This window comes from Petaurus breviceps, unplaced genomic scaffold (assembly GCF_028583685.1).
Source record: "Petaurus breviceps papuanus isolate PSGF00001 unplaced genomic scaffold, PetGlider_PUasm1.0 90808, whole genome shotgun sequence".
NCBI lineage: Eukaryota > Metazoa > Chordata > Mammalia > Diprotodontia > Petauridae > Petaurus > Petaurus breviceps.
Window position 1 is genome coordinate 13,106,394 of NW_027187349.1, and position 27,319 is coordinate 13,133,712.

The 27,319-nt window shown below is 34.6% G+C and overlaps 1 protein-coding gene across 21 annotated transcripts in view; it reads left to right on the plus strand.

The window, feature by feature from the left end:
- Window positions 1-26,136, plus strand: part of AFDN (afadin, adherens junction formation factor) — a 183,421-nt gene extending 157,285 nt beyond the window's left edge. For 7 of the 21 annotated variants that reach the window (XM_069070432.1, XM_069070429.1, XM_069070434.1 and 4 more), the window contains 6 exons: window positions 1,181-2,185; window positions 4,371-4,406; window positions 15,019-15,153; window positions 18,473-18,992; window positions 22,327-22,411; window positions 23,840-26,136. In XM_069070432.1, the coding sequence (XP_068926533.1) occupies window positions 1,181-2,185; window positions 4,371-4,406; window positions 15,019-15,153; window positions 18,473-18,992; window positions 22,327-22,411; window positions 23,840-23,993 (1,935 nt within the window). In that variant the 3' untranslated portion in view covers window positions 23,994-26,136. Of the gene's footprint in view, window positions 1-1,180; window positions 2,186-4,370; window positions 4,407-15,018; window positions 16,935-18,472; window positions 18,993-22,326; window positions 22,412-23,839 lie in introns of those variants that run through there. The other 14 variants (XM_069070438.1, XM_069070451.1, XM_069070445.1 and 11 more) reach the window with 6 other exon arrangements.
- The last annotated feature ends 1,183 nt before the right edge of the window (window positions 26,137-27,319 follow it).

A 27,319-nucleotide genomic window follows, 5' to 3' on the forward strand; every position in this document is an offset into this window, starting at 1 on the left:
GGCGTTTTCTTATGGATAAGATTGATGACCATTGAAGAGTTGAAGTATGCTTGAAATAGTTTTTCTTTGGTTTGGGGTTTTTTTTGTTTGTTTATCATATTGGAATTTTTAGCACCAGAGGAAAAAACGTTTGAGGAGGGAAAACATGAAGGCAGAACACAGGTAGAGGAGAAAGGTTAGATAAGCAAACTGCCCTATTACAAATGTATAAGCCACTTTAAATGTATTATTTCCTTTAATTTTAAATACTTTAGGACAGCTGCTGTATATGCTATTATATAAACAGTAGCAAGGACAGTTTCTGGCATAACTGAGGGATTAGAGGGCTTAATTGGGTAATAGGCATTCAGATTTTTCAAGTTACTGGTTCTAGCATTTTCTAGCTCTTTCAAGAAAAGTAGAAATGATTGTTACTTCTTTAGTAAATCTATATCCCCATTTCCTCATTCATCAATTGAGGTGGGGAAATTGTTGTTGTTTCTGATTATGAAACCTTTCATTGGGATTTAATTTTCTGTCTCTTCTTTGGAGACTAGAATAATAATAATAATAAAGCAATGCACTTGGCTGCTTCTGCCAGTATATTCCTTTCCTTTAGGAAAGTAATTGGTTGAGAGCAAAAGGCATTAAAGGTCATTTCAAACAGTAGGAAAATAGCTGAGTGGCTTTGTGTTTGTTTCCTTGTCTGCCTAGGTTGGAAAACTGCAAAATATTTCCATGCATTTTAACCTTTTTCATTGCATTGTATCTAACTATTAGAATTGATATGGTTCATGAGATTTAGAAACCCATGGATTTTTTATGTTCTCTGAAAATAGGTATAAAGGTGATTAAAGATTAACTTTAAAAAACTTAGTAGGAGATTTTATTACAGAGAACTTTATAATTTATTGATCTTTTTCATAAACATTGTTTTATATATATAAAATTTATGATTTTTTTTTCCTAAAAGCATAGTGAGAAAGTGACAGCATCTTTATTTTCCATTTGAATTTAGTTATTAATCAAGTGCATGTTCATACTACATGTATTAAATAGTTGTAGAAGTAGAATTCACACTTAGAATGTTATATATTGTCAGGTCATTAGAGACCATATAGAAACTATTTTCACATGGATATAACTAGATCTGTTTTTAACTCTTTTTTAAAAAAATGCATTATGACTTTTTTTTTTCCAGCGTGTTACTCGTTCCCAAGAAGAATTGAGAGATGATCAAGTTTACCAACCAGAGTGTCATCACAAAGATTCGGACTATTTAGATCGAAAGTCTGATAGTGACATGTGGATAAATCAGAGCTCTTCTGTGGAATCTAGCACATCCAGCCAAGAATTCCTGAACCATTCTTCTAAGTCCGTTACCCCAGCTTCTACTTTAACCAAAAGTGGCCCTGGCCGTTGGAAAACACCAACAGCTCTTCAGCCAGCCTCGGTGGCTATTTCTCAGCCTATTCGAACAGACCTTCCTCCTCCTCCTCCCCCTCCTCCCGTGCACTACGCAGCTGACTTTGATGGGGTTCCAATGGATTTACCTCTGCCTCCTCCTCCTCCTCTGCACCAGATAGGACCTCAGTCTGCGCCAGCAGCAGCTGCAGAACGTAAAAAGAGAGAGGAACACCAGCGATGGTATGAAAAGGAAAAAGCTCGTTTAGAGGAAGAAAGAGAGAGGAAGAGACGAGAACAGGAAAGAAAGTTGGGTCAAATGCGCACTCAGCCCCTGAATCCCACGCAGCTTGCTCCTGTACCTGTCCAGCAGATAAAGCCAGAAAAGCCATCTACGTTACAGAGACCCCAAGAAACAGTCATCCGGGAGTTGCAGCCCCAGCAGCAGCCACGGACAATTGAACGGAGAGATTTGCAGTATATCACAATCAGCAAAGAGGAGCTTTCCTCTAGTGATAGCTTGTCCCCTGACCCATGGAAACGGGATGCCAAGGAAAAGCTGGAGAAGCAGCAGCAAATGCACATTGTAGACATGCTAAGTAAAGAGATTCAGGATCTTCAAAACAAACCAGATCGCACAGCAGAAGAAAATGACCGTTTGCGAAAACTCATGTTAGAGTGGCAGTTCCAGAAGAGACTCCAAGAATCAAAGCAGAAGGATGAAGATGATGAGGATGAGGAAGACGATGATGTAGACACCATGTTAATTATGCAGCGCCTAGAGGCCGAAAGAAGAACCAGGGTAAAGGGGAAAAATCCTTTGGGTGTGCGTATCTGGGATCTATCTCTCTATTAACCCTCTTAATCTCTGTGAACATATAGTACAGAAGCTAGTTAAAAGAAAAAGACTGGTGTATCATAGGTTGTTAATGCTTATCACATTGAATCTTTATTTTTATAAAGCTAGTGCAAAGAACACAGGTTATAGTGATTAACCCAGTGAAATTAATTTGGAAAGTTTGAGGAACAAAACAAAAAAATACTTAGCAAGTATTAGTTATTCATATCAGCAAATTAGATGTTTTTATTTTCAAGTTCCTGAACTATTCTTTTCACCCTTCTTTTGAGTAAGCAAAAAAGAAGAAAAGCCTTCTTTTACCAACTTTTGCTGGCATTGAACAAATGAAAGAATGTAAAAACATTATGTCTTTCTTTGGAGCTAAGCACTATGCAGGAAACTGGGAGTGGAAATACAAATTGTCTATGCCCTGTTTTCAGTGAGTTTATGTTCTAATAAGGGGAGAGAATACATACAGGGGAGTGCAGTGGTCCCTAGGAAAGAGTTTTGGTCTGGGAAGTCACAAGAATTGGTGGGAACCATAGGGGACTTGTTTTCCAAACACAATTATGTTTAGAATTTATAGTGATGTTGAAATTTTACAAGTCCTTAACTTGGTATTTAACAGAGAACTTATTGGTTGGCCATAATATTTAAAAGACAGGAGTTTGTAGAAATCAATAAACAGATTTTATTTGAGGTAGGAACAGAAAGCCCGTTCAGTTTTTGCTTGTCTTTTTTCCCATTTAGGGCTCTAGTCCTACTCGTAACTTTTCAGAAGCCTAAGAACAAAAGCCAGTTATTCTTATCAAATTTAAAACAGTGTGAAAATTCTAGAATTCAATTAAATTCAAGGTATTTTGTTTCTTCAGTGAGATAAGAAGAAAAATATTGATAGTTCTATTTCCTGGACTACTTTGATATTTTTGTTCAATATTATTTTATTTGTCTTATGCTATAGTGAGATGAGACAGCTAAGACTGTGGATCTTTCACATACCACTTTGTCCTTTGATTCTAACTCCAGTTCACCTAATTGGGCTGCTTTGTTTGGCCCAATATAGTACTAGCTGTTAGAGGATAGTTTGCACTATGTATAGGTGATATTTATGCACTGTGGTCTAGCTGGGCATGTATGTATACCTATACATACACATCATTTTCTATTTCAGGCTATTTTTTTCTTTTTCATTTGGAACATAATATATCCAGTAAACTGAATCCAAATTTCCATCTACACATATCCTAAAAGTTAATTTTAGGCGTTTGTAGGATTCTTAAATAAATTCTTAAATATAGCCCAGTTTTTGCTATGAATTTTGTTTATTAAAGTTATTTAAGAATGATTAATAAATATGTAACTTTCAACAGCTTCTTTTAAAAACAAATTCTGTGTGGCTATTAATGATGCTAATGTTCCAGCATGTAATTTCCTAAATTTATTCTAGGTGTGCATTCTTATTTTTCTCCTTGTAGTGGACATTGCCCCTTTGAATTAACTAGATTCTTAACATAAGAAAATAGATTATCATTAGATTGATGATTAGATAAATATGGTGAATGTAACTCTTCTGTTGCTGTAGTTCCAGTATTTTTATCTCTGATCATAAAACTGCTATTTATAACTTTAAAACATTCCTAATTTTGACATTTATCATTACTTTCCTTCCAAATAATAATGAAAGTGGTCAGATACGTGTATGTAATTTGATTTGTAGTTGCTCATTTCTTAGAGGGCTGTCTCTTCATTTTTGATGATCTAACAGAAGTTAACTTAAAGCACTGGGTATTGCACAACATCTGTGGTCTTTGATCTTAAGAAAATTTTTCGCTAATATTTTTGGAGTATTGCTTTAATTTGCCTCATATTTACATTACTCTTAATAAGATCTCTAGTAAAAAAATCTCTTATCAGTGCTGCTGCTCTCAAATTTCTGTAATGAAGAAATTAAAATGTATTGGTCTGCTGTCATTGTCCTCATAGCGTTATAAATTAGTCAATGGTTCTTTACCTTTTTCCTCTGGTATCCTTCAAAAACAGATGAAGTTAAGAAATCAACAAAAATGCCTTTGCGCACAGTAGGAGTCTAAACTTAACTTTTTTTTTTCACACTTCATCTTTCTTTTTTTTCCCTCTCTATTACCTGCAGCAGACTGCTATGCCAGCAATCTCTGTTCTAGATTTGGTATGTTCCTGTTTCTTTCCCTTCAGTACTTTTTTTCCTGTCTTGATTTTCTTTAGTGATGGTAGTCTTATGTTTTTAAGTAGATCCATCGTGTATTGGGTGTTTTGTTTTTACTCTCTAGGAGGTATCCTAGATCAGGATGTAGAGCAGTAAATCCCTTAGAAGCATGCATTTTAAATATCCTTAGATTTAGCTACTCTTTGCTTTGTTTAAAGTATTATATTTTGTTTGTGGATTTGAATTGTTTTCCGTTTTAATTATATGGTGTTTGATTTTTATTTGTTTTTTTTTCTTTTTTTGCTGTATGTAATGCTATTCTACATCAACTATTAGAATTGGTTTAGAAAATCTGAACACTTGGGAAAAACTTTTTAGTATGGAAAATTTGTCTACTTCCTTTTTAAAAATTAGAAATAGATCTTAAATGGGGAAAAGTAAACATTTAAAATAAGGAAACTTGCTGAGTTTTTATAGAAAACTGAAATTGAATTTAACTAATTTGTCAGTTAAGATATTTTAGCCCACCAATAGGGTGTCATGGTCTTAATGAAGCTCACTTATTTTGTTGGGTTTTTCTCCCTCAGTAATGTCTTATGGCTTTGAGGTCAAAAATGAAGTGGGCTAAAAATAGTAACTTTATTGATTTTTCTCACAAAAAATCCATTCTGACACCATAGTCACACTGAATGATTGGTATTTCTATCAATTTAATATTAACATTGAAGAAACGTGGTTTATCATTGGGTTTCTATCCAGGCAGGCAATTTACTAGCATAGGTGTATTATCCCCTAGGATTTGAGAATTTGAAATTTTAAATTATTTTAAATAACTATCAGTGAAGTGAAGCCATAATCAGATCATCACTTATTTATTTATCCTTGAATTGAATTGTCTATCTTAACCCCAGTTTTGATGATCTGTAACAAATACCTGATTATTTGTTGATATAAAATTTCATTGTTTATCTTATGTCTTGATGACATGAATTACTACCATGGACCTGGGATTTGCTTCTTAGTTTTGTAAATTCAGAAATACAATTTTATCAGTTCATTTAAATATTATTAATATTTTGGAAATCAACTAACTGGATAGGTTGCCATAAGAAAAGATGTGAACTATCTCTGGAATGCTCTTTCTACTCTGAATCCCTAGCTTCCTTCAAAGTACAAATCAGAAGCTACCTCTTAAATACAAGAGCCCTTTCCTGATCTCCTCCATCCACTTCTTGTCAGATGTCTTTCTCTACCAAAATAGTTGTGTGAATATTTTGTGCATACATATCTGGGTACATGCTATTATCCTCTTGTGGGATGTGAACTTGAGGGAAGGCACTTTTTAAGTTTCCTCTTACCCCTACTGCCTAACATAATGCCTAGAACACAGGATATGTTCAAAAAATGTTAATGAATTGAACACTAATAAAACTCAGGAAACTGATATAAATCATTATACCTGCTTAGTGCTAGGAATATTAGAAATATTAGAAAAATATATGCTGTCCAGGCTTTCAGGCTTTCAAGCTATCTCACAAACTAAATTAGCAATCAGCCAACTCTTTTGTTGGCATGTGTATAATAATCAAAGCAAAAAGAAATGAGATTTTATCATCATGTGGCATGTATCATTCATACTATTCAATACAAGCTGAATAATTATGGCTACTTTTGAGCAATCCTTCCTTGTTTCTGGAAAAGAGAGGAATCACTTTCTCCCTTTTACAGTAGTAGATAACTATTAGAAAATTCTTACTCTGGGCCTTGTTTTTGGAGATTCCATGAAGATTATTACCCTTTTGTTAATGAAATTCGCTTTGATGAATTAAAAATAATACCTAGCATTTATATATCACTTAAAGGTTTGCAAAGCTTATTACAAATATTATCTCATTTGATCCTCATAACAACCCTGTGCATTTTACAGATGAGGAAACTGAGGCAGACAGTGGTTAAGTGATTTGCCCAGGATGAGAAAGCTAGTAAAGGTTTTAAACTCTGTTTGAACTTATTCTGGCTCCAGATCCAGTGCTCTATCAGCTAAGCCAATTATCTGTGTGCTTTTATAAATCCCTTCTTTATCTAATTTTGTTTTAAGCTAATTAGTTTAGCACCTGCTTATATATCAGTTCTTTAAGGTAGACATCATCATCATCATCCTTATTATCCTCATCATTTATATAGAGCCTACTATGTTCCAACTACCATACTAAGGTCTTTTACAGATATACTCTCACAACAACCCTGGGAGGCAATCAACCTTAGTCTCATCAACAGCATATTTTTTTTTTATTTCCTTTTTTTCAGTTAACAAAAATCTGTTTTCTCTCTTTCACATACCCTGTTGAAAATTTTATTTTTTCAGATCTTTATGCAAAGGGATCATAGTCCCCATATCCAAAGTAGAGACTTTTTTATCTGTTGGGATAAAAATCACCAAGTGGTTTTGATAAATTTTTTCTGGTAAATATCTGGCTAAGTGAAAATTACATATCTCACTTCTTTAACCTTCACTTGGGACTAGCATAATCTCACATGGAACTAACATAGAACAGTTTTCTCATCTTTTGTTGCTTTCTAGTTCTCGTATCACAGCTAAAGTGTTTGCTGCATGCTAGATGCTTGTGTTAGGGGCTGGGGATGCATATACAAATTTAATATGGTCCATGCCCTCAAGAAGCATTTTTTCCCTTCTGGGGTGCTTATAATACTGGAATTTGTCTGCCTTCATGAAATACCTCTCCCACCCTTTTCACTGTAATCAGAGAAAAATTGTGTGTTAAAGTTATATCAGCTCAATATATAATATATTCTAGGAAGCATATTTCCTAGAAATGCCTTATATGTTAACATTCTAGGGAACTCACGCTCTAAGACCATATAAAAATAACTCTGGCCTTTAAAAGCTTTAAAAATATCTAATGAATAGTAATTTTTCAAAATATAAGTTAAATAGCCGAACCTAATTTTTTTCTAGTGTACAGTTTTTAAAGATTTCATGAAATATTACTGGTAGTAACTGGACTTGTGTTTAGAAGTTACCAAAAAAAACCCCTTTTAAAAACACCTCAGAATGCAGTATTCCTTATTTTGAGTTCTTTTTATGGTTACTTTTTTTTTTTTTAAAGCAATTGGGGTTAAGTAACTTGCTCAAGGTTACAAGGCCAGTTATTTTGTGTGGGTGCCAAGTATCTGAGGCTGGAACCTATCCCGTGCCAACACTGGGGCCAGCGCTCTTACTCACTGTGCCACCTGGATGTGGCTGCCCCTTATGGTTACTTTGTATCACCAGATATTCCAAGCATTCCATAGCTTTCTTTCTCAATAAAAATTAAGTCAACAATCATTAATTAAATTCCATCTATGTGCCAGGTATGATACTACTCTATGCACTTAGGGTATAAGCAAAGGCTGAAACATTCCCTGCCCTCAAGGACCTCACATTCTAATGTGAAAGACAACATGGAAACAACCATGTATAAACTGGACATCATCACAAGGAAGGCACTAGAACTAAGAGGAAAGGCAGTAGAATTAAACAGGGCTTAGGAAGATGTCTTGCAGAACACTGGATTTTATCTGAAACTTGAAGGAAACCAGAAGGTAAACGTGAGGAGGGAGGGATGGACAGCAGCCAGTGAACATACAGCTAGAAGATGTGAGGGAAACAGCAAGGAGGCCCAAGCGGAGCACACAGAGAGCAGGATCCTGTAAAGGAGAATGGAAAGGTGAGAAGGCAAGATTACAAAAGATTTTTAAAAGGCATTTTCAAGGAATTGACTTTATTCTCTTGCATGTTTGATAGAATGTAAGTGAACTCCTTTAAGAGAGTTGGGGTAGGCAGCAGGTGCCTAGTGCTACACCCAGTCCAGAGGAGAGATTCAATAAATGCTGACCTTGGGGTGTGATATGAGCAAGTAAATAACACCAGGAGTCCAAGGGGATTTTCTTGTGCAGGTTCACTTCTGTGATTTATATTGTGGTATTGACAGATTGTCTACAAAGCAGTTTGATAAGATTAGAATGGAACTGAATAACCATCTAGGTACTTGAAGTTTTTATTTCATTAATGTGCAGTAATTGACAGCCACTCTTATCCTCTTTAACAATAGGTGTTTTTGAATATTATTTCCAGTTAGTGAAAACACATGCACACTCACACAAATGTTGACTTTCTTGACTCATAAAGCTTAAAAGCTGGCCCAGAAGCCACTGTCATTCATCACATGACTGATAAAAGAAAGTTTTATTGAAGTATGATATTGACACCAAAGAAATAGCTAGGTCAAGAAAAAGGGAATGAGCCATAAGATTTCTTATAGAAAAAAGTTATATTTCATATTTTGAGATATATTTATTTTTGCAGGAAAACCTATAGATGTAAAAGATAATAGTAATAATATTCCTACACCTGTTTTACAAAGTCACGGTATTTGAATAGGGCTCTTTGAGACATGATTGTACAACATAGCTTAGTGGCTGTTAGCATTTTATGGTACAAAAATCATAATGAATCCTCAGTTTACATGACTGACTTAAGGCTCATTTTCCAGGAATCAAAATATGCTCTTAAGTCAAGAAATGCTTGTATTCGTATATCTTGATATCAACATTGGATATTGCTTTGATATCTCTGAAAAATTTCTTGGTTTACCATTTAGCAGATACTATCATCTGAGGCACTGTTTTGAAGAGAGTACTAGGTTTTAAACTGAAAGAGCCCAGTATTCAAATCCCCCCCCCCACTCAGTTGCTAACCATGTGACCTTGAACAAGGCATTCTAACATTTCTATACCCCAGTTTCCTTGTCTATAAAATGGGCATCTCACTGTGTTATCCTAAAGCTCAGATCAGTCCAATAGAGATAATGTAAATTGCTTTGCAAACCATAGCATGCTATTTAAAATCTGACTGTTATTGTTAATTGCTATTAACATTAATGATAGTATAATGCTGAGTGCTGGCCTTATAGTGAGCAAGACCTGGGTTCAAGTCCCATCTTTGACACACATAGGCTGTTTGATGCTGGCTTAGTCACTTGCCCCTCTGTGCTCAAAAAAAATCTCTTTTAGGGATTCTGAGTTGCATAGAAGCTGTTGATTTGCATTGGTAGAGGGAATTTCCTCACCCAAAAGATCTCTGTTCTAATAGAATCACATTAGTCCCTATCTTTCCACAACAATACTGGCTTGAGGTATCCTGGGCAAGTCACTTAACTTCTCATTGTGTTGCAGTCAGTTGTAGTGAATGGGTTTATCTCCATTGGTAATAATGGTTTTTCTTTTTCTGGAGTTTCTGTACCATTCAAATCACAGCCCCCAAAAGACTGAATAAATTAGTTCATCTCTCTTTGATATGGTTAGTGATTTGATAATGAGGGTGATGACAAAGTAGAATAATTGTTCTTCACAGTCAAGTCAGTATTCTGTTATTTATTCATATAGACAGGAATAAATAGTAGTGATTTGACTGAGGTTGATTTGTCTATAATACAGATATTTAGTGTAGGCTAATTTCAACCTCTTTGTTTGTTGTTATTTTTAAACCACATCTGTGATTTGCTGGCATTTTGGATGTTGAGTGATTTACCGTGTGCCAGAGTCTGGACTTGAACCTGGATGTTTCTAACTCCAAGACTGACTTGATCCAGTATCTATACTACACTGCCTCTTAATCTTAATTGACCCTGTAGGATTAGTTTGGAGCTATTTCTGAAGTAGTTTTCAAAATGACACCAGTTATAAAACTGATTTTGATAACATGGAACTTTTCATATGTTCCATTTAAAAATCATAAGTCTAGTTATTTATGCTAGTTATTATGTTAATGTGCCTGATCAGTCTAAAGTCTTTTTTCATTATTGTTTTTATCCTTTATATTGTAAGTAATTTCTCTCATTATATTTCTTTTTTCTCTGTGCCTTAAACTTATTAAACTTATTAAGAATGATGTAGGAAATTTGATACTGGATATCTCTTACAAATATTAGGCAGCTTAAGTTGAAAGATAGATACTTGGGTATCATTCAACTGTAAACATGAAATTCAATTGCATGCACTATGCCAAGTTTTCCTTTGGGCATTTAGGATAAATCAAGAGGTATTAAGTTTTCTAAGGAAAGTTTTTTTAATTTTCTAAAAGGGGCATGGTAGTATGTTTTAGGGTAAGAATAAATACAGGATTGTAAAGGCAAAAAGAAAGTATCTTCAGTAGGATCACTTTATCTTAACTGTTTACTTTAATCATTACTGAATGGAGTACAAGAAATTGAGATGCCTACTACAGACTCCTTAAAATTAGAAGAAACTAAAGGCTATTGGATAAGAGCGAGTATTTTCCTATTTGTGAATATTTGTCAGTGCCATTTTAAATATATACTCATTGTGAGAATTACAAAATTATTTTTTATTATGAAATAATTAGTTGTGAGAAAAAATTAGGAAATCATTTGTGAAAAAAAATTGACAGTGCTAGTCTATAGATAATATTTTGTGACTCATATTTTTTATGTTTATTTCAGTGGCTCTTGCACCAAAAACTTTTTTTTTAATTTGAAATTACTTTTAAAAAATAGCTTCGTAATTATCTCTTGACCTTTGTATTCTATAAACTATGATGGTTTCCGAAGCTAATTTTGTCGTTTTTCACATTACCAAAAAAAAATGACCCTGAATATGACATTAAAATGAAGGAAAATGATGTTTTCAGGCATTAATAATATTTGGTTGGAAAAGAGAAGCAAACAAAGAGCACTCTGATAGAAAAATTCATTACTTCCAACTCTCTTAAATGGAGGATAAATCCACGAATAATAAACTGCTTAAAAAATAACAGTAAGTTACACAAATAATTTACCATTTTAAATACATAGTCTTGCTTAATAGTAGTTGAGGCTTTTCTATAGCCAGATCATAAGAAAAAAATTATATTTCCTCATAGTGATACAATATTCAAGATTAGTGCTGTTGGCCAGTTTCTTCCATCTTGGCTATCTTGGGTTAAGGAGAGAACAATAATACTACCTAGCCCAATGTACTGAAGATCTGTATCTCATAATTAATGTGTCGCTTATGACAAAATAAGTATTAGTCTCTTAAAAATCTGAGACGCCATTATTCACATGGAAAAAAAGGAAGCCTTGTCTTCTCTCCACTTCCTTCCAACTTGAAAGCTTAGAAGTAATACAAAGCAGCACTCCTGAATGTGAGCTGATCCATATTAAAATGTAATTGGAAAATATTTAGCAAAATAAATTACAATGCAATAGAACATAGATAATGTTAATGTGTGGGTTTCTAAGTCATGCTGCAGCCCACAAGGATCTTTAGGTATGTTTTAGTGGTCCTTGTTTCTATTGGAATTTGACACCACTCATGTAAGAGACAGTATTTTTGAGGTCTTCAATCTAAATAAATAGTTCGTTTCTTACAAAAAGAATTTGCCCATTATAACCAAGAAGTGACTTAGCTTCTCAGTGCCCCACAAAATCAACAAGACTATAATTTGTAGGCAATTTCCTAATGTGCTTTGGCAGAAGGAGTCTCTGCACTGGGAATTCACTATACTAATGAAATCATAGGACCCTTCATCTTCTCTTCTCCTTACCTGCCTGTGCCAACAATCAAATGACCTTTTTTTGTTTTGTTTTGAATATTCAAGGCCAGTGTCAACAGATATGTATATTTTTGAGCTAAATAAATTGTTTTTCATGGTATATCACCTAGAGAATGCTTAGATGGCAAAGAATATGCTTTCAGAACCAAATTATCAATATGACTTATTCTTCAGTGAAAAGTTAATTATGATTTTAAAAAGGAACTTGGTCATATAATATCTTCAGATATTCTCATAGAAACAGTTATAATAATATTTTTATAATGGACTCCTTATTTTCATCTTTCTCATAAAAATTCCCTCTTTTTCCTACATTTTTAATACCATTAGTAACTGATGTAGCAGTTTTCTTTTAATTAGGGTTTCCATACTGTTTTCTTGAAAGACAAAGTTCCTCATAAAAGTTATCATATTCACCTATCCTTTTTGATAGAGAAACTTATCTACTTCAGTCCCAAAGACCAAGGTTACTAATCATTCTGTCCTCTTAAGTTTTTAACAGTGCTTAATCATAGATTCACGTTGTAAGAACTGAAAAGTCTGTTTTTCTAATACTTTTCAGGTCCGTGTTTAGAGAACACCGGAGCATGAACTATTGTCATCTACTCTCTTTGATACTCATTTTTGTCTGGGATTAGGAAAAGTCATCATCATTTAATTCAGTGTTTTCAATAATACTGTTTTTATTATTGCTGATATTAAAAGGAGGTGGTGCTGATATTAAAGGGCATTTGACGAATGGCTTCAACATTTTGGTTGAATGCCCCTGTGTTGAATTTTTGGGGAAGAAATGGAAAGTGTCACACATAATATGTAGGGGTAGATAGGTTTTAATCTGCATCATTGATGGAAACTTCCACATCACCATGATCTGCTAGAGAATTAAAATGTAAAAAGTGTTATGTTAGAAATTAATTTATTATTCTCCTTTTAAAAGTATTTTCAGCCAGATCCCAGTAAAGTATGAAGATTTTTTCCACTCATAATATATATCTAGAAGTTGAAATTTAAAATTTTTTTATTAATAACTAATAATTTAATGGCAGTTTTAGCATTATAGTGTTTCATTAAATACCAAAACCTCAGTACCATTAAAAGGACTGTTAAACCAGTAGTTTATTCACTTTAATACTAATAACTTTACATCTTTTTAAATTCCTTCAGTCTGTTGAAATTAAAATGAAAATATTTTTCTTCTTGCTGTTTGTTTCTATACTCTAATAATTGAGCAATATTTGAACATTCCTTTGTATATTTTAGCGTAACAGAACCAAGTGGTCAGATACCACATGTCAAGTTTAATAACAAAGTTGAATTAATCATATCTTAACTATATCTGCAAACTTGTTGCAAAAATGAGAGTAGGTTTGTGTATCTTTACCTCTCTGGGACTCAGTGTCCCTAGCTTGTAAAAAGATTTGGACTGGATGAGCTTGAAAGGTCTCTTTAACTTGTAGATTATCCTATAAATATTGGCATCATTTTAAACTAACTATATATACACATAGAGTGTGTGTGTGTATAAAATATGTATGTATATATATGCGTATGTATATATATATGTGTGTGTGTGTGTGTGTGTGTATAATATAGTACAAAATTAATTTCTTTTATATATCCTGAAGCCTCAAGGAAGTGTAATCTTGAATTAAGTCATCTGTTGGCTATGTCTAGGCTAATCTCTAAAGAGAAAGGACCAAAATTCTTTCAAAATTTCTTCTGAAGAGTATGACAGAAGACTGAAATTTATATGGTATTAAATTAGTATTAAAAAGACACCTTTGGGGGTGGCCAGGTGGCTCAGCGAGTAAGAGAGCAACCGGCTCCAGTGTCGGGATGACCTGGGGATCAAATCCGGGCTCAGATACTTAGCACCACACCCAGAAATAACTGGCTGTGTAACCTTGAGCAAGTTACTTAACCCTGATTGCTTTAAAAAAAAAAAAAAGACACCTGTGGCAAGGGTGTGATCACAAAGCTGGAAAAGAATGGAGATCATTGGGGAAACCAGATTTGATTTATGGGAAATTCTCTGTCACACTTTATGAAAATGCATGCATTCCATAGTGAAGGACAGCTATATTCACATTTGTCTTAATTTATTTGGATCTCAATATAAACCAGTTTACCATTTGAGAAAAGAAGTATTTTAAAGTGTTTAAATGTAGTAGAAAGGAAAAAAGTCTATTTGATTTACCATCATATTTTGAGTTTTTAGTGTGCTTAATTAGACTTTTAAAATATATTTTATGTGATTGGAAGCTTGGAAAGAGAGAGAGAGAAAGTTATCCTAAGATCATAAAGATAAAAGGGACCTTAGAAATCATTTAGTCCAATTCCCTCACTTTACAGAGAAGAAAGTGGACCCAGAGAGGCCACATGAGTTGTCCATGGTCACACGCCTAGGAAGGGGTAAGGCTTAGATCACAAAGACTTCTTATTCTAAATTTTGTTGTTGGTCGTCTTCTTCTGGTATACTGTACCACTTAAAATTTTTACAGTCTATTTTTAGGTTCTTGCATAATATCTTAATGAATAAAAATAACTGAGGTGTCCCAAAAGATTTTGAGACACCCTGTATTCAGTAATGAGATGCCAAAGAGCATCATTATTTAGAGCATTAGAGTAGAAGTCATGCAGCTTGTTTTTCTATCTAAGCTCAATAATACCCAACTTCATGTGAGCTTAGGGAAGTCACTTTTTAACCTCTTGAGTATTCATTTAATGTTATATGAACTTTTTTTTAATTTTCTCACTGCTGTTGATTTTTCTATTGGCAGAATTATATGCAAGAAAATTTGTGATAATGAGAATAAAATTTCAGGTATTATTTGAAATTATCTAAAATTATTTACTGCTGCTCTCCTGCCTCACTGATTTTAATCTGGTATGCTGTTTTCCCACTTTTGTGTGTATATGTGATATGTCTCAATTATGGGCTTCTTGTATCTTGTCCTGAAGCAGTTGTTTTCACACAAATTAAAGTCAAATCTTTGTTAGTTACAGGATGAAGAACGCAGACGGCAACAACAATTAGAAGAGATACGTAAACGGGAAGCAGAAGACAGGGCCAGACAGGAAGAAGATCGTCGGCGCCAAGAGGAGGAGCGAGCAAAGCGAGATGCTGAAGAAAAGGTTATGGTCCTCTGAGGGCGGCTAGAAATTATCAACTTAGCCCAAACATAAATGTTTGGCTTGGGCACAGGGAGATAGAAATTACATATCCCTAAGATGCACATGGCAAAAACAGGGCCTGGATCCCCAACTTTTATTATTGGACCAAAAACTTTAACCCAGTCTGGCTCCACCTACCTCTCTTCTGAACTTTGTCTCCAAGCTCCTTTATCTCTCTCAAGCACTTGAACTCCAATACTTGATCTGTTCAGCAAGGGGCCTCTGTCTCTAAAGAATCCATTTAACCTGGGCTTATGACCCATATCTGTCACTAGTAGCATGTTGTTGTTATGGTGATATTTGTTCATTTTAATTTATTGAACATGAAAAAGTTTAATTTACTTAAGTTAACTCAGTTCCAATTAATGCTGGAGATCTTATTCTATTCAAAACAGAACAATGACTTACAGAAAATTCAAAGAGGAAGATTTAATTTTAGAATGTTAACCTGCTCAGAAAAAATATTTGTTGATTTTCAAATGTTAGCTGTTTCACTCAAGGAAACCATTTCCTTTGAATTACATTTTGAAGTAGTAAAGAATTTTAGCAGATATTCTAAGGAAATGGGAATTTTACATTGTCCAGATCTTGGTTTCTTTGCATTTTGTGCTTTTATGAGTGAGCTTAATATTAAAATATTAAGTATCTCTTCCTTTTGCTGAGGCCCTTTGATGTAAGAGGAGTTCTAACCCCACCACGTTTTGCACTGTTTGGTTTGTTCTGAGATCACTGCTTGTTGCTGTATGTGATTTTGGAAAAGCTGTTTTCTTTGTCTCTTTCCTTCTAAGAAGCCTCTGATTCTCACAACTTCATATGAGGAAAACTCAATATCTATGATCATTCACCATTTCTTCATTAGTGCAATGAAGTATATTAATAGGAAGTACAAAATAAAGTAATTCTCAGGAAATATTTTGTCAAAATGGAATCTCTTAAAACGTGAAGCAGTCAGAAAAAATAAAATCGTTGGAACGTTCACTTAAAAGAGTTGGAGAAAATACCATAAGGAACCATACTTGTATATTGAAATAGATGATTCATGTCTGTTATAGGCCTTTACTCTCTCTTAACATTAATGATAAATGCTTTGCAGTGGATCCAAACAGCTTGTGGGATAGTCTCAAAAGAGATTGAGCATTCAAGACTAGTTCTGACTATAATCAATTTACATTTGTAAATGGAAACTAAAGGTCATTATAAGAACTGCAGACCAAAGGGATTAAGACTTGCAAAACCAGAACCAGTCAGCACTCTGGATATTTTGTGGTCTTATACTAATCCATGGAATTCCCTTTTTTGGCTGTTTTTAAGGATTGAACTTTTTCAGTCCAGTGTTAATTCAACTATCTTGTATTCTTCAAGACAAAAAAAAAAAGCTTCAGTAAAACCTGTGCAACTACCAAGAGCTTCATCTGCTTTAGGTACAAAGTTGTAATAGTCTAGAGATTTGCCAAATGATAGTCTGTAGTTTTAGCATCAGAATATTAGGAAGAGAGAAGTAATCATTAGGACAAATTATGTTGAGCAAGACTTTGGCTTTGATTTTTGAATATGCATCCTCAAACTTTCCTAAATATGTTGACTGCAATTGTATTTTAGCAACTACTGCTATATTTGATGATGGTTCAGTGAAACCGGGAGTTGGAAGTATGTCATACTGAGGTTGTCCAAAATCAATGGCTTTGCTTTGTTATAGAAGAAGATTGTTATTTGTTGGTTAGAATAAAGTTTCTTTGTGTCATGCAATTATATCTGCTTGTGAGATACTGTATCTCAAAAACTGTCTGGAATTTTGCTAGAAATGAACCTGAATTTCTTGGTTAAGTTAAAGATGGCAGCTAGTGAATACTCCCTGAGTTCCCTTCAGAGGTGGCAGGTAGCAAACTGACCTACTAGAATCCTTAATGATTGCTTAACATGGAGAAGTATGACACAGAGTTTGCTCATTTCTCTGGAAATATTTTGCCATATGAGGAAGAGATAAAATATCTTCGCTGCATTATTTCCTCAGCATGAATAGCTCCTGAAGATAACCATTGCTTATACGAATGAGGAGAAGATGTTGTATTAAAGGGAACATCAGAGATTGACAGATAATCTATACAGAACTTAAAAGATATTTAGAAATTGAAGCATTTTTTTCATGCCATGAAAGGAGAAGAAACAGGCAAAAAAAAATGAAAATTGGAGCTATAAATTTTATTCTCATGCCAAAGGAACCCCAAAACTTAGGAGTCTTTGGTAAAAATGAGTTTGGAAAGTGTTTGTTTTTCCAATATTTAATACTGAAAAGTTTTTCAAGCTAAGGATACAACTTTTGTTTCAAAAATAATCTAAACATGCTTTCCCTATTTCACCTTCACTTGTCCTTCTTTGAAGCTTTTGTTGATCTTTAAGAAAATATTCTATTATAATTTTAATTGTGAAAATAGCTAATTTCATTAACACACACTGTCAATTACAGTCTGTGCAGATGTATGTCATAAAAATGTATCATGTGTGTCAACATATTCAAATTTCTTGTTCCTGTTGCTATTAATGCCTAACTTTCATTGTCTGTCTATTAGGGAGTGTGTTAAGTTTTGAAATATGAATTAAGAGCTGTGGAAAGCATGTGCTGCTTAATTGGGGGAAATTATGCCTTTCTCAATTCACATTTTTCTATTAAGTACCCTTTGAAAAACAGGAGGTAAGCTAGATGATTAACTTTTAAGAAATGTATTTCCAAAGAATAGTTATTATTCTGAATTTACTTGAGCTTCATGGAAAATATCTTATAAAAATAGCTTAGAAGTCAATACTTTCTAAAATGACATTTGTTAGAAACCTAACTATATATAGCCTATTTATAGGCTTTTTTCCCCTAGGTTGTTTGGGTTTGTTTTGTTTGTTTGTTTTTTAAGTATTTACAACAGCAGGTAAGTTAATTGATGTTTGTGCTTTAGTTAGAAATGGTCTCTTGCAAATGAATAGAAAAACAAAAGTGATGGAGTAATAATAGATGTGACTGTGATGGGTCTTCCAATCCTCCCCATCATTTTAGGCAGGATTATAAATAAACCAGAAATGCAGAAGCTCTGTTATATTTCAGAGAACAAGATCTCCAGGATGATCTGAACATTTTTATAATTGATGTGGTGTTTTACATTACTAAATGGATTCAGCTTGGTTGTAGAATGGGTTTGGATGGTTTAGAAAATCCCCCATGAGGCCATAGTTGGGTCTGCTTCCTGTTTCTTCCTTGTCTGATCTTTTCACCTTTGTTTATTCCCGCCTACAGAGGCGACAGGAGGAAGGGTATTACAACCGTTTGGAAGCTGAAAGGCGCCGACAGCATGACGAGGCGGAACGGAGGCTGCTGGAGCCTGATGAGCCTGGTCTGTACAGACCACCACTTCCACGGGACTATGAACTCCCATCCCCACCCCTTTCATCTAATGCTCCTCCTCCCCCACCTCAACGAAACACCTCTTACCTCAAAACACAGGTCCTCTCCCCTGACACGGTATATACTGCCAAGTTTGTTGCATACAATGATGATGAGGAGGAGGAGGAGGAGAACTCCAGTCTAGCAGGTCAGGATAAGTACTCCTGCACAAGAAAATCTTATGGGGACTTCCCTCCTGCCGCCCTTAAGCCACAGCAGCCCTCCTGTCAGCCGCGCCCAGTCTCCGATGGCATCTATCTTTCCAACTCATTCCAGCCACCCTTGGTCAATGCCAACAGTACTGCTTACAAAACAGGCCAGCCCCCTCCCCCACCAAAAAAACCAAGTTTCTACCATCCCAGCAGCTCAAAAGGTAGAGATAAGAAACAAAACTGAAAATCCAAATCTTCCTTTCTACGTATTTGGAATCTCTCTGCATACTTTGCACTTTGATTATGTAGATATAGTGATCACTTATTTTGTGATTTTGATTTCACCTGATCACAGCTGTCAGCATGGTGATCTCCCTCTAACTTCAAATGTAATAATGTCTGTGTGAATTTTCCTTTTTATAAATGTTTGAATTCTATCCAATTTCTTTTATACTTTAGAAATTCACATCTTTGATCAAATGAAAACAATCAATCCTTCTCAATTACTCCATAATCTGTTTGAAGTACTGTTGGTCTTGGCTTTCATTCTCTACCTCTTTAAATAGTCTTGATATTTGGTGAAATGAGGACCTTTTTCATGCATCTTGGTGATGTAAAGATACACTTTCTGTTTGCCAGTATTGCAGACATTTGTATTAAGCTTTTCGTTACTTCACTCAAGGTAGAAGGACTCTTCATTCTGGATGAAATGCCAGATGCATTTGGCCTACAAGTGAGTCTTGTATGCTTTTGAAAACTGGTGCATAAAACAGTGCCCTGGGATTTCCTCGGCACAGGGAGAGAGCACTTTATTAGCTAGGTAAATGGTAGTCTTTCCCAACATTAATGCAGGCCACTTCATGATGGGGGTCAGAAAACCAATTCCTCATTGAAATGCTTTTCTTTCAACTCATCTCTTCCCTAACTTACCTCTTTTCTGATTCGAATCTTTTTATTCTTAGTACATGGCCGCAGTAATCACAAGATCTTACTAGAGACGTAGTTGCATTTATTATAACACTTGTAGTTGATTGTAGATCACTACGATACTTCTGACTGTACCAAGACTTGGAAGCTCTCACACACACAAGTACAGAGTATAGAGGAAAATTTTAAGTGTTTTGTATTCAAAATAGAGCTTCAATCTGAAGGATTCAGACATTAGCTGTTAAATCTGGTTTTACTACCTAAAGGAAATTGGGATTCTGATGATAAATTTTCTTAGATATAAAGAATTTTTCATGTATTCAGTAAATTTTATGAGATTTTTCTGAATAGCATAATGCATTGGGACCCAATATGAAGCCAGATACTTAACTTCAAAATTAAGAAATATATTTCTGTTTTAAATTACCTCAGACATAGTTCATTTAATTCACTGTAACTATGGCTTCTATGAATGTAAATCAGTCTTGGACAAATTCATCCTCAGTTTTTCAGATTAGTACTTGGATCCCACTTGAGGATTCAATATGTAATCAACATTGATTTTCAGGTATTTTGAGTATTTAAAATAAATCTTGTGGATTTTTGAAGTTCTTAACATACATATATTATTCTATACATACACACATATATCCATATATACCCACACATTATATATATAGAGACATGCACAAACAATATTTTAAATAACAATACTAGATTCATCAAATTACAAACAAAATTGTGACTATTTTATTAACGCCACACATTAATTTGAAGTTTTGGTACCACTTAAGGAATATTGTAGTTAAATTTCTCCGTTTAATCCTCTTAGCTTTTAGTCATACCACTAATCCTTATTTTATTTCACACTTAAAATATCACTTAGGTGCAGGTTATGTCCTGCATCCGATTGCTCGAGCTTCTCCGAAGACTCCCTTCGTAAAGTACAGTCGCTCGCCCCAATGGCAGAACGCCTTGTGCGCCCACCTTGTCACCTCTCCATCTCACTAATGTTGTCATGTTTCAGATCTCTGCAGCTGTCTTGTGTTATTTGAGCTCACTTTGCCAATGCATGCTTCTGCTGCTTGCACTCAGTTCCTTCCACTGGATAGTTTGTAGAATCATGATGTAAAAGGGGGGTTTCCAACATAACAACTGAGAACTTAACTTCTGATTTTATTAACTATGATTATTAGCTCTATAAATTGATTTGTGCCAAATACAGAATCACTTTGTATATTCACCTTAGACCATGAAATGTGTTGTTATTAACATGGAAACTGAAAGTATTGAAAAATTAGCATTTATTTCAGTGGAAGAAACCAACATTGCTTCTCAATCAATCAAGGCTCACAAGATACAACACAATATTCTGAAAAAGAAGTTACTTAGTTGAAACAAATTGGAAAGGTGACATTGGCATGGTATTCCTAACCATTTGTTGAAATGTGAGATATCTAACCTCAATTGGTTTTAAAATAATATTTCAAATTGAATTGAGTCAGTGTTTAGTCTTTTGGGTCTTTGATGAGGATGGTTTTGCTACCCAGTAATTCTAAGTGAACTGAACTAAATCAGAAATGAAGATGCAGTGCTGAAAAACTGGTGATGACGGAAGAACTGAATCTTTCCCTCTCACAATACATTAGGATACATAAGGATAACCAATGAACATTCTGGCAAACTAGGCTTTTTTTTTTTTTAAGTAGGCAATACATATATTTCTCTGTTGTTTGCAAAACACATCCAAGCGGTGGTACATTTAATTGACAAAAACGAGAAAAAATTTGGTGACATTTATCTGATATTTCATGCCCTTTATGGTTAATGCTGGGTCAGTCATGCAGGGGCATTATTTTGCCTTGCCATTGTTTTCTTGATGTAGTTCTGGTATTAATATTTTTGTTGGGATGCACACACACAGATGCATTATATATACATATACACGCACATACATAACACATGTAACCTAGTTAATTTTGTATAAAAGTTCTTTATAAGGTCACTGTTATTAAGTGTCCTTTAAAACATACTTGTAATGTTGTGAAATGAGAAATTTGAGGTCACAGTATTTTAAAAGGGTTTTTTTTTTATAACCTATGGCTAGATACTTAAGAAGAAAGTTCATGTCAGTCAGAGACATTTCTGTTAGCTTTTGTGGATTTCCAATTAAATAACTTTTAGGGAAAGTCACATGTCAATTTTTATTTAGTTTACATATGTGTATGTATAGAGTGGATAATATTCATATGCATATATATATTCCTTTAACTGAAGCACTCAAAGCCCTTTATAAGTATAACTATTAAGAACTTTGGTGGTCTGCACTTAATACCACAATGATAATAAATACATAAGGTTGTTTCTCACAAATATCCAAAATTAATTTTTAGGAGAACTTTTTGGGTAGAGTACTTGGATTGTTTACATCACCAGAATGTGTAAATTCACCTATCATGTTCATTGGATTATTCAGATGGGCCCCTTTCTGTTCAGTGATTCCAAGATCTGGTTATTTCTGAAGCATTGCATCTTTATTATAAAAATTCGTTTTTTGGCAATAGTATCTATTTCCTAACCCTGCCATATACGTGTTTATTTATCTCTCTTTGTGTTCATTTGCAAAAGGACCAAACTCTTACACTGGATCTACTGGAGCAGTTGTTGGTGTCCATGAGGTTTATAGGGATCCAAGGGAGAAACGATCTAAAAGGTAGGTGTAGTGTTACAGTTTTTCCAAAAAGGAAACTTCTGTGACATTGAGTATGTCCTTGAAATTCTCTCCCTCCATTTTTGTAAAGCTGACTGACTGAAATTTAAGATAGACCATTGATTCTGTTATCAAATGGATATTGCCTTTTGTGTATGTATTGTTATATCACAGAATTTTTCTTTTGTACTTTTGTTTTATTCATATAAATCTTTTCTTAAATCATATGTTGACTTAGGCAATATTTACAAGTAACTGTAGACAAATTCTCACATCAGACCCCCGAGACAGAACTAAGAAATTAAGTAGACAATAGTAGTTCTCTCCATTTACTCTGGAGGACAGTAACTAGTTATCATCCAGATCAGATTGCCCCTGGTGTTTAACAGAAGAAAAACAGGTAGCATTAATATCATTGTCAGAGAAACTTAGACAACTGGCATTTGTTAAGTGCCTATTTATGTGCCAGACATGAGGCTCAATTAAGTGGGAATGCAAAGAAAGGTAACAACAGCCCCCCAACTCTCAAGGAATTCACAGTCAAATGGGACAGACAGTATGTGAGTAATTGTGTTCAAAGAAGCTATGGACAGGTTGAATTGGGGATAGACTCAGGGGAGAACAATTAGGATTAAGGAAGACAGGGAAAGGCTTCTTGGAGAAAGTAAGACCTTGTCAGCCAGGCTGTGGAGAGGAGGAGGGAGAGAGCATGAGGAACAGACAATGGAAATGCTCAGGGTCTGGAAAATGGGGTGTCCTTTAGCAAGAAGCAGCAAGGAAGGAGGCCAGCATCCCCACATGGCAGAGTATGTGGAGGTAAGAGTAAGTTCTAAGGACACTGCAAAGATAGGAAGGGAACAGGTTCTGCAGGGCTTTCACAGATCTGGAATAATATTTTCTCCTTAAATCCATGCTCTTTTAAGCATACCAATGGGCAAGATGGCTGTTCCTAGATTTAATCAGGGAAAAATCATAGATCGTATCCTTAGAGGGAAGGGGGTTTCTTAGAAATTCACTCAAAGGTCATTTGGGATGTTATAAGTCATGTCTAATATATAGTGTCAGTGAAGCCTCTTAACCTTGCAGAGTTTACATAGTTGTTAAAAATTAGTTATTTTACTTATTTGAAGAATAATTCCACATGTAGTTCAAATTTACCTTCAGACTGGAGTGAAAAAGTAATACAATAAGATATAATCATCCTTCTGTCTTTTTTTCTTTTTTGTGTGCTTAAATACAAGCTAAACAGTCTTTATTAGGATCATTTCCCCACTTAAAAGCTAAAATTTACTTTGCAATAAAAATCAAAATACTGCCTCCTTGAAATTCTACTTGGTCTACCAGAATTTAAATTATTAACAGCAGTATTAAGAACTGAATCATTTTGATAAGTGGTGCCTGAGGCTTAATATTATTTTTCTTCTTTTTTAGCCAAGATGCAGATTTACCTGGAGTGTCTGGAGCCCCTGAAAATTTGACATTCAAGGAGCGTCAGCGTCTTTTTTCTCAGGGCCAAGATGTATCCAATAAAGTAAAGGCTTCTAGGAAATTAACAGAACTGGAAAATGAACTGAATACAAAATAAAAGAAGAGGAAAGGAGAGAGGGGGGAGGCAGGCACCTTATTGGATTTAGCTGGAAGTTCTCCAAATATACAGAATTTACAGGAATGGGAAGGAGGACAAAAGAGGAAGGAGAGGAGTATTGTTTTTTGTAAATTAATTTTGTGATTCCTCTGTTTCTTAAACTGTTAATTGAGGATTAGAGATGTTGCAATACATGCAAGATTGATTATTTACCAAGAACCCTGTGGTTTATACTATCAAAGCACTGTAAAATTATATTTTAATGATATGAATCACATGAAGGTAACTTTTTTAAAGAGGGAATAATTCTTCACCCTACCCTCTTCTGTAATTGAACATGTAGCATATGTCAGAGAAGTTTTTTTTTTTTTCTTGGTCTTTCACAACATTTTGTTTTAGCTGCTGAGCAGAGAGAGAGAAGATAGCTTGAACTGCCCAAATAATTCTGTGCACTGTTTCTTTAGACTTACATGTTGTTTTACAAAATTTGTCTCTGATTTGATTTTATCTCAGAAGAGATAACATACTAATGTTTAATGTATATCACATGCTATATATGAGCTGCTACCCAGCATATCCTCTTAGTTGTATCTAAAGGACATAACGAGGGCAGCCTTAGCCCTTCATAGTCATTATTCTCTGTATAGTAATTTAAAATAAAGCAATTTTGACTTAAAATTATTTTAAGCAAAATGAATGCACACCTGAGAAAATCATTCCACCTTATGTCAAAGCAAATGTCCCCTGGTGTATACAAAGTATTTTATTTACAAGTAAAATCCAGAAAAAAGTTGTGGAAATAAGTCACTTGGAATATTTTCTTTTTAGCTTTATTTATTTTTTTTTAATGTCAGAATACTTTTGGAATAAGAAGCAAGAGATAGTAAGTTGCTCTCATGGTATTTTCTCCTAGCTTAGCACCAAAATTTTTTTTAAGTTGAGTGAATGTTCCACGGGATACATAATAGATGACAAACATCAGTGTGCTTCCTATGGCTAAGAATAAAGTGAATGAGAAGAAGGGAAGATTAAAATGAAAAATTTCAAACATCAACTATTGTTGGAAGAGTAAAAATTAGGTAAATGAAATGAATTTATTTTGTGTTTCTAAAATACTGTCACATATACTGAGAAGGAAGAAAAGTAAATTGTCTTCATGTTTAGCACCTGTAGTATCTTATTACATAATTTTATGTACTATAAAAAACAAAAATAAGACAGATTTTGGCAGTTCAAGCTATTTTTTCACACTATGATAGCCTTATTTAATTTTAAATTGTTATTGTATTTTATCACTGTCATTTCTTCAGCTGTGGGATATATGGCTGATGTTGGGGATAAGGAGTTTGTTTTTTCAATGTGTGATGTTAAAATGATATATATTGTGATTCCAAACAAATTTTCTATATGACAAAACCCTATTGTGGGTTTTATATGATTTTTCTGTACCATATTGTTCTCTTATAAATATATATTAGGGGGAAATGCACACTTCCATATTTAAAGGGTAGAGATTTTCACTGCCTTAGAAAATAAATCACTTTTAATAAGAGTTGTATGATAAATGAAAATGAATGAAAAATTTGGGTGTAAATATTTTTTACATCTTCCAGTTTCTTATTTTAAAGTGTGCTTTTGCCATTTCAACTGTTCAGTATGAAGTAAGAAAGTAAACTGGTTCAAAGTGTTTATGAAGGATTTGCATGCTTATCCTGTCTGAAAAATCAGGAAAAGCAAAGCCCCTCCCAAATATCTTGAGAACACTAGCAGCCTAACAGTGACTAAAAATTCAGCACTTTTCTTTAAGGAAAAATTTAATGCTATGGATGAATTAATGTTTTTCCTCCCAGTACCTAAAACAAGATTAGTGAAAATAACAACAAAACCACCTTAGAAATGTATGTTTATACATACTATAATAATAAAATTATATGTAAGTATGTTTGTATCTAGAAACTATAAGTGGTTTATTCAAAAGTGAATTTGGCCATCATTGGGCATTTAAATAAAATGTGACTGTAAAAGTGCTTTTCATCATTGTTTATGCATTATCATGAAAAAAAAGCATCAAAACTGCTGTAGTTTCCCATTTCTACTGTATTTCACTTGCAACCTATTTTTAATAAACTTTGTATATATTTAAGTGTCGTATTTTATTAGATTCAGATTCTGTTTAGAGTTTATATTCCCAGAACAGTCCTTTCAGCATTTTGATGTAGAACAAGTGCTGCCACACAATCACTAACATTTGTGTATAAAAAGCATTCTATGTAGTTTAATTTCATTTAGTCCTCACAACAACTCTGTGGTATAAGTACCATGGGCAAATTTCTTTTTTTCTTTTTCCTTTTTTTTTTTTGGAGGGGGGAAGCTAGGGCAGTTGGGATTAAGTGACTTGACCAAGGTCATAACAGCTAGTAAGTGTTAAGTGTCTGAGGCTAGATTTGAACTAAGGTCCTCCTGACTCCAGGGCCAGTGCTCTATTCACTGCGCCACCTAACTGCCCAGTAGGTAAATTTCCATTTTAAAAATGAGTAAACTGGGGGCGGCCAGGTAGCACAGCGAGTAAGAGCACCGGCCCCAGTGTCAGAATGACTTGGGGGATCGAATCCAGGCTCAGACACTTAGCACCCACCCAGCAACACCTGGCCTTGTAACCTTCAGCAAGTTACTTAACCCCAATTGCTTAGGGGCGACCAGGTGGCTCAGGGAGTAAGAGCACCGGCCCCCAGTGTCGGGATGACCTGGGGATCGAATCCAGGCTCAGATATTTAGCACCACACCCAGAAATAACTGGCCGTGTAACCCTGAGCAAGTTACTTAACCCCAATTGCTAAAAAAAAAAAAAAAAAAAGTAAACTGAATCCCAGAAAGTCTGTAATTTGCTCATGATTCAATCAGATGCCATAGATGTTACCTACTACAATAAACCCTGACGATATAGAGATGAAGAACCCTTGCTTTTCAGGAAATGGCAAGGGAGGACAAGGTGGAGGGGGAGTTGTGTTTTCCTCATTTTTCAAAGAAGACCACGGCATCAGGGAAATGATGACATGACTGGCAGTTGACTTTGATTTAAGTGAGGGAAGTCTGTGCAAGGTCACCAGCCTCACTTTCTCCTCCAGAGCTATCTTCCAGTGACCAGATGTTCATCAGGATGACTGGAGATGACCCAGGATACAGTAGACCATCTTATCCCTCTGACTTCTTAAAGAGGCCTATTCACTGAATGGGCCTTACCACTCCAAGTGAGTAGATGAAAAGGCCTTGTCCTAAAAGGGCCCGGGAAGGGGAGGTAAAACATTACAAATAAATAAATTTGAGGA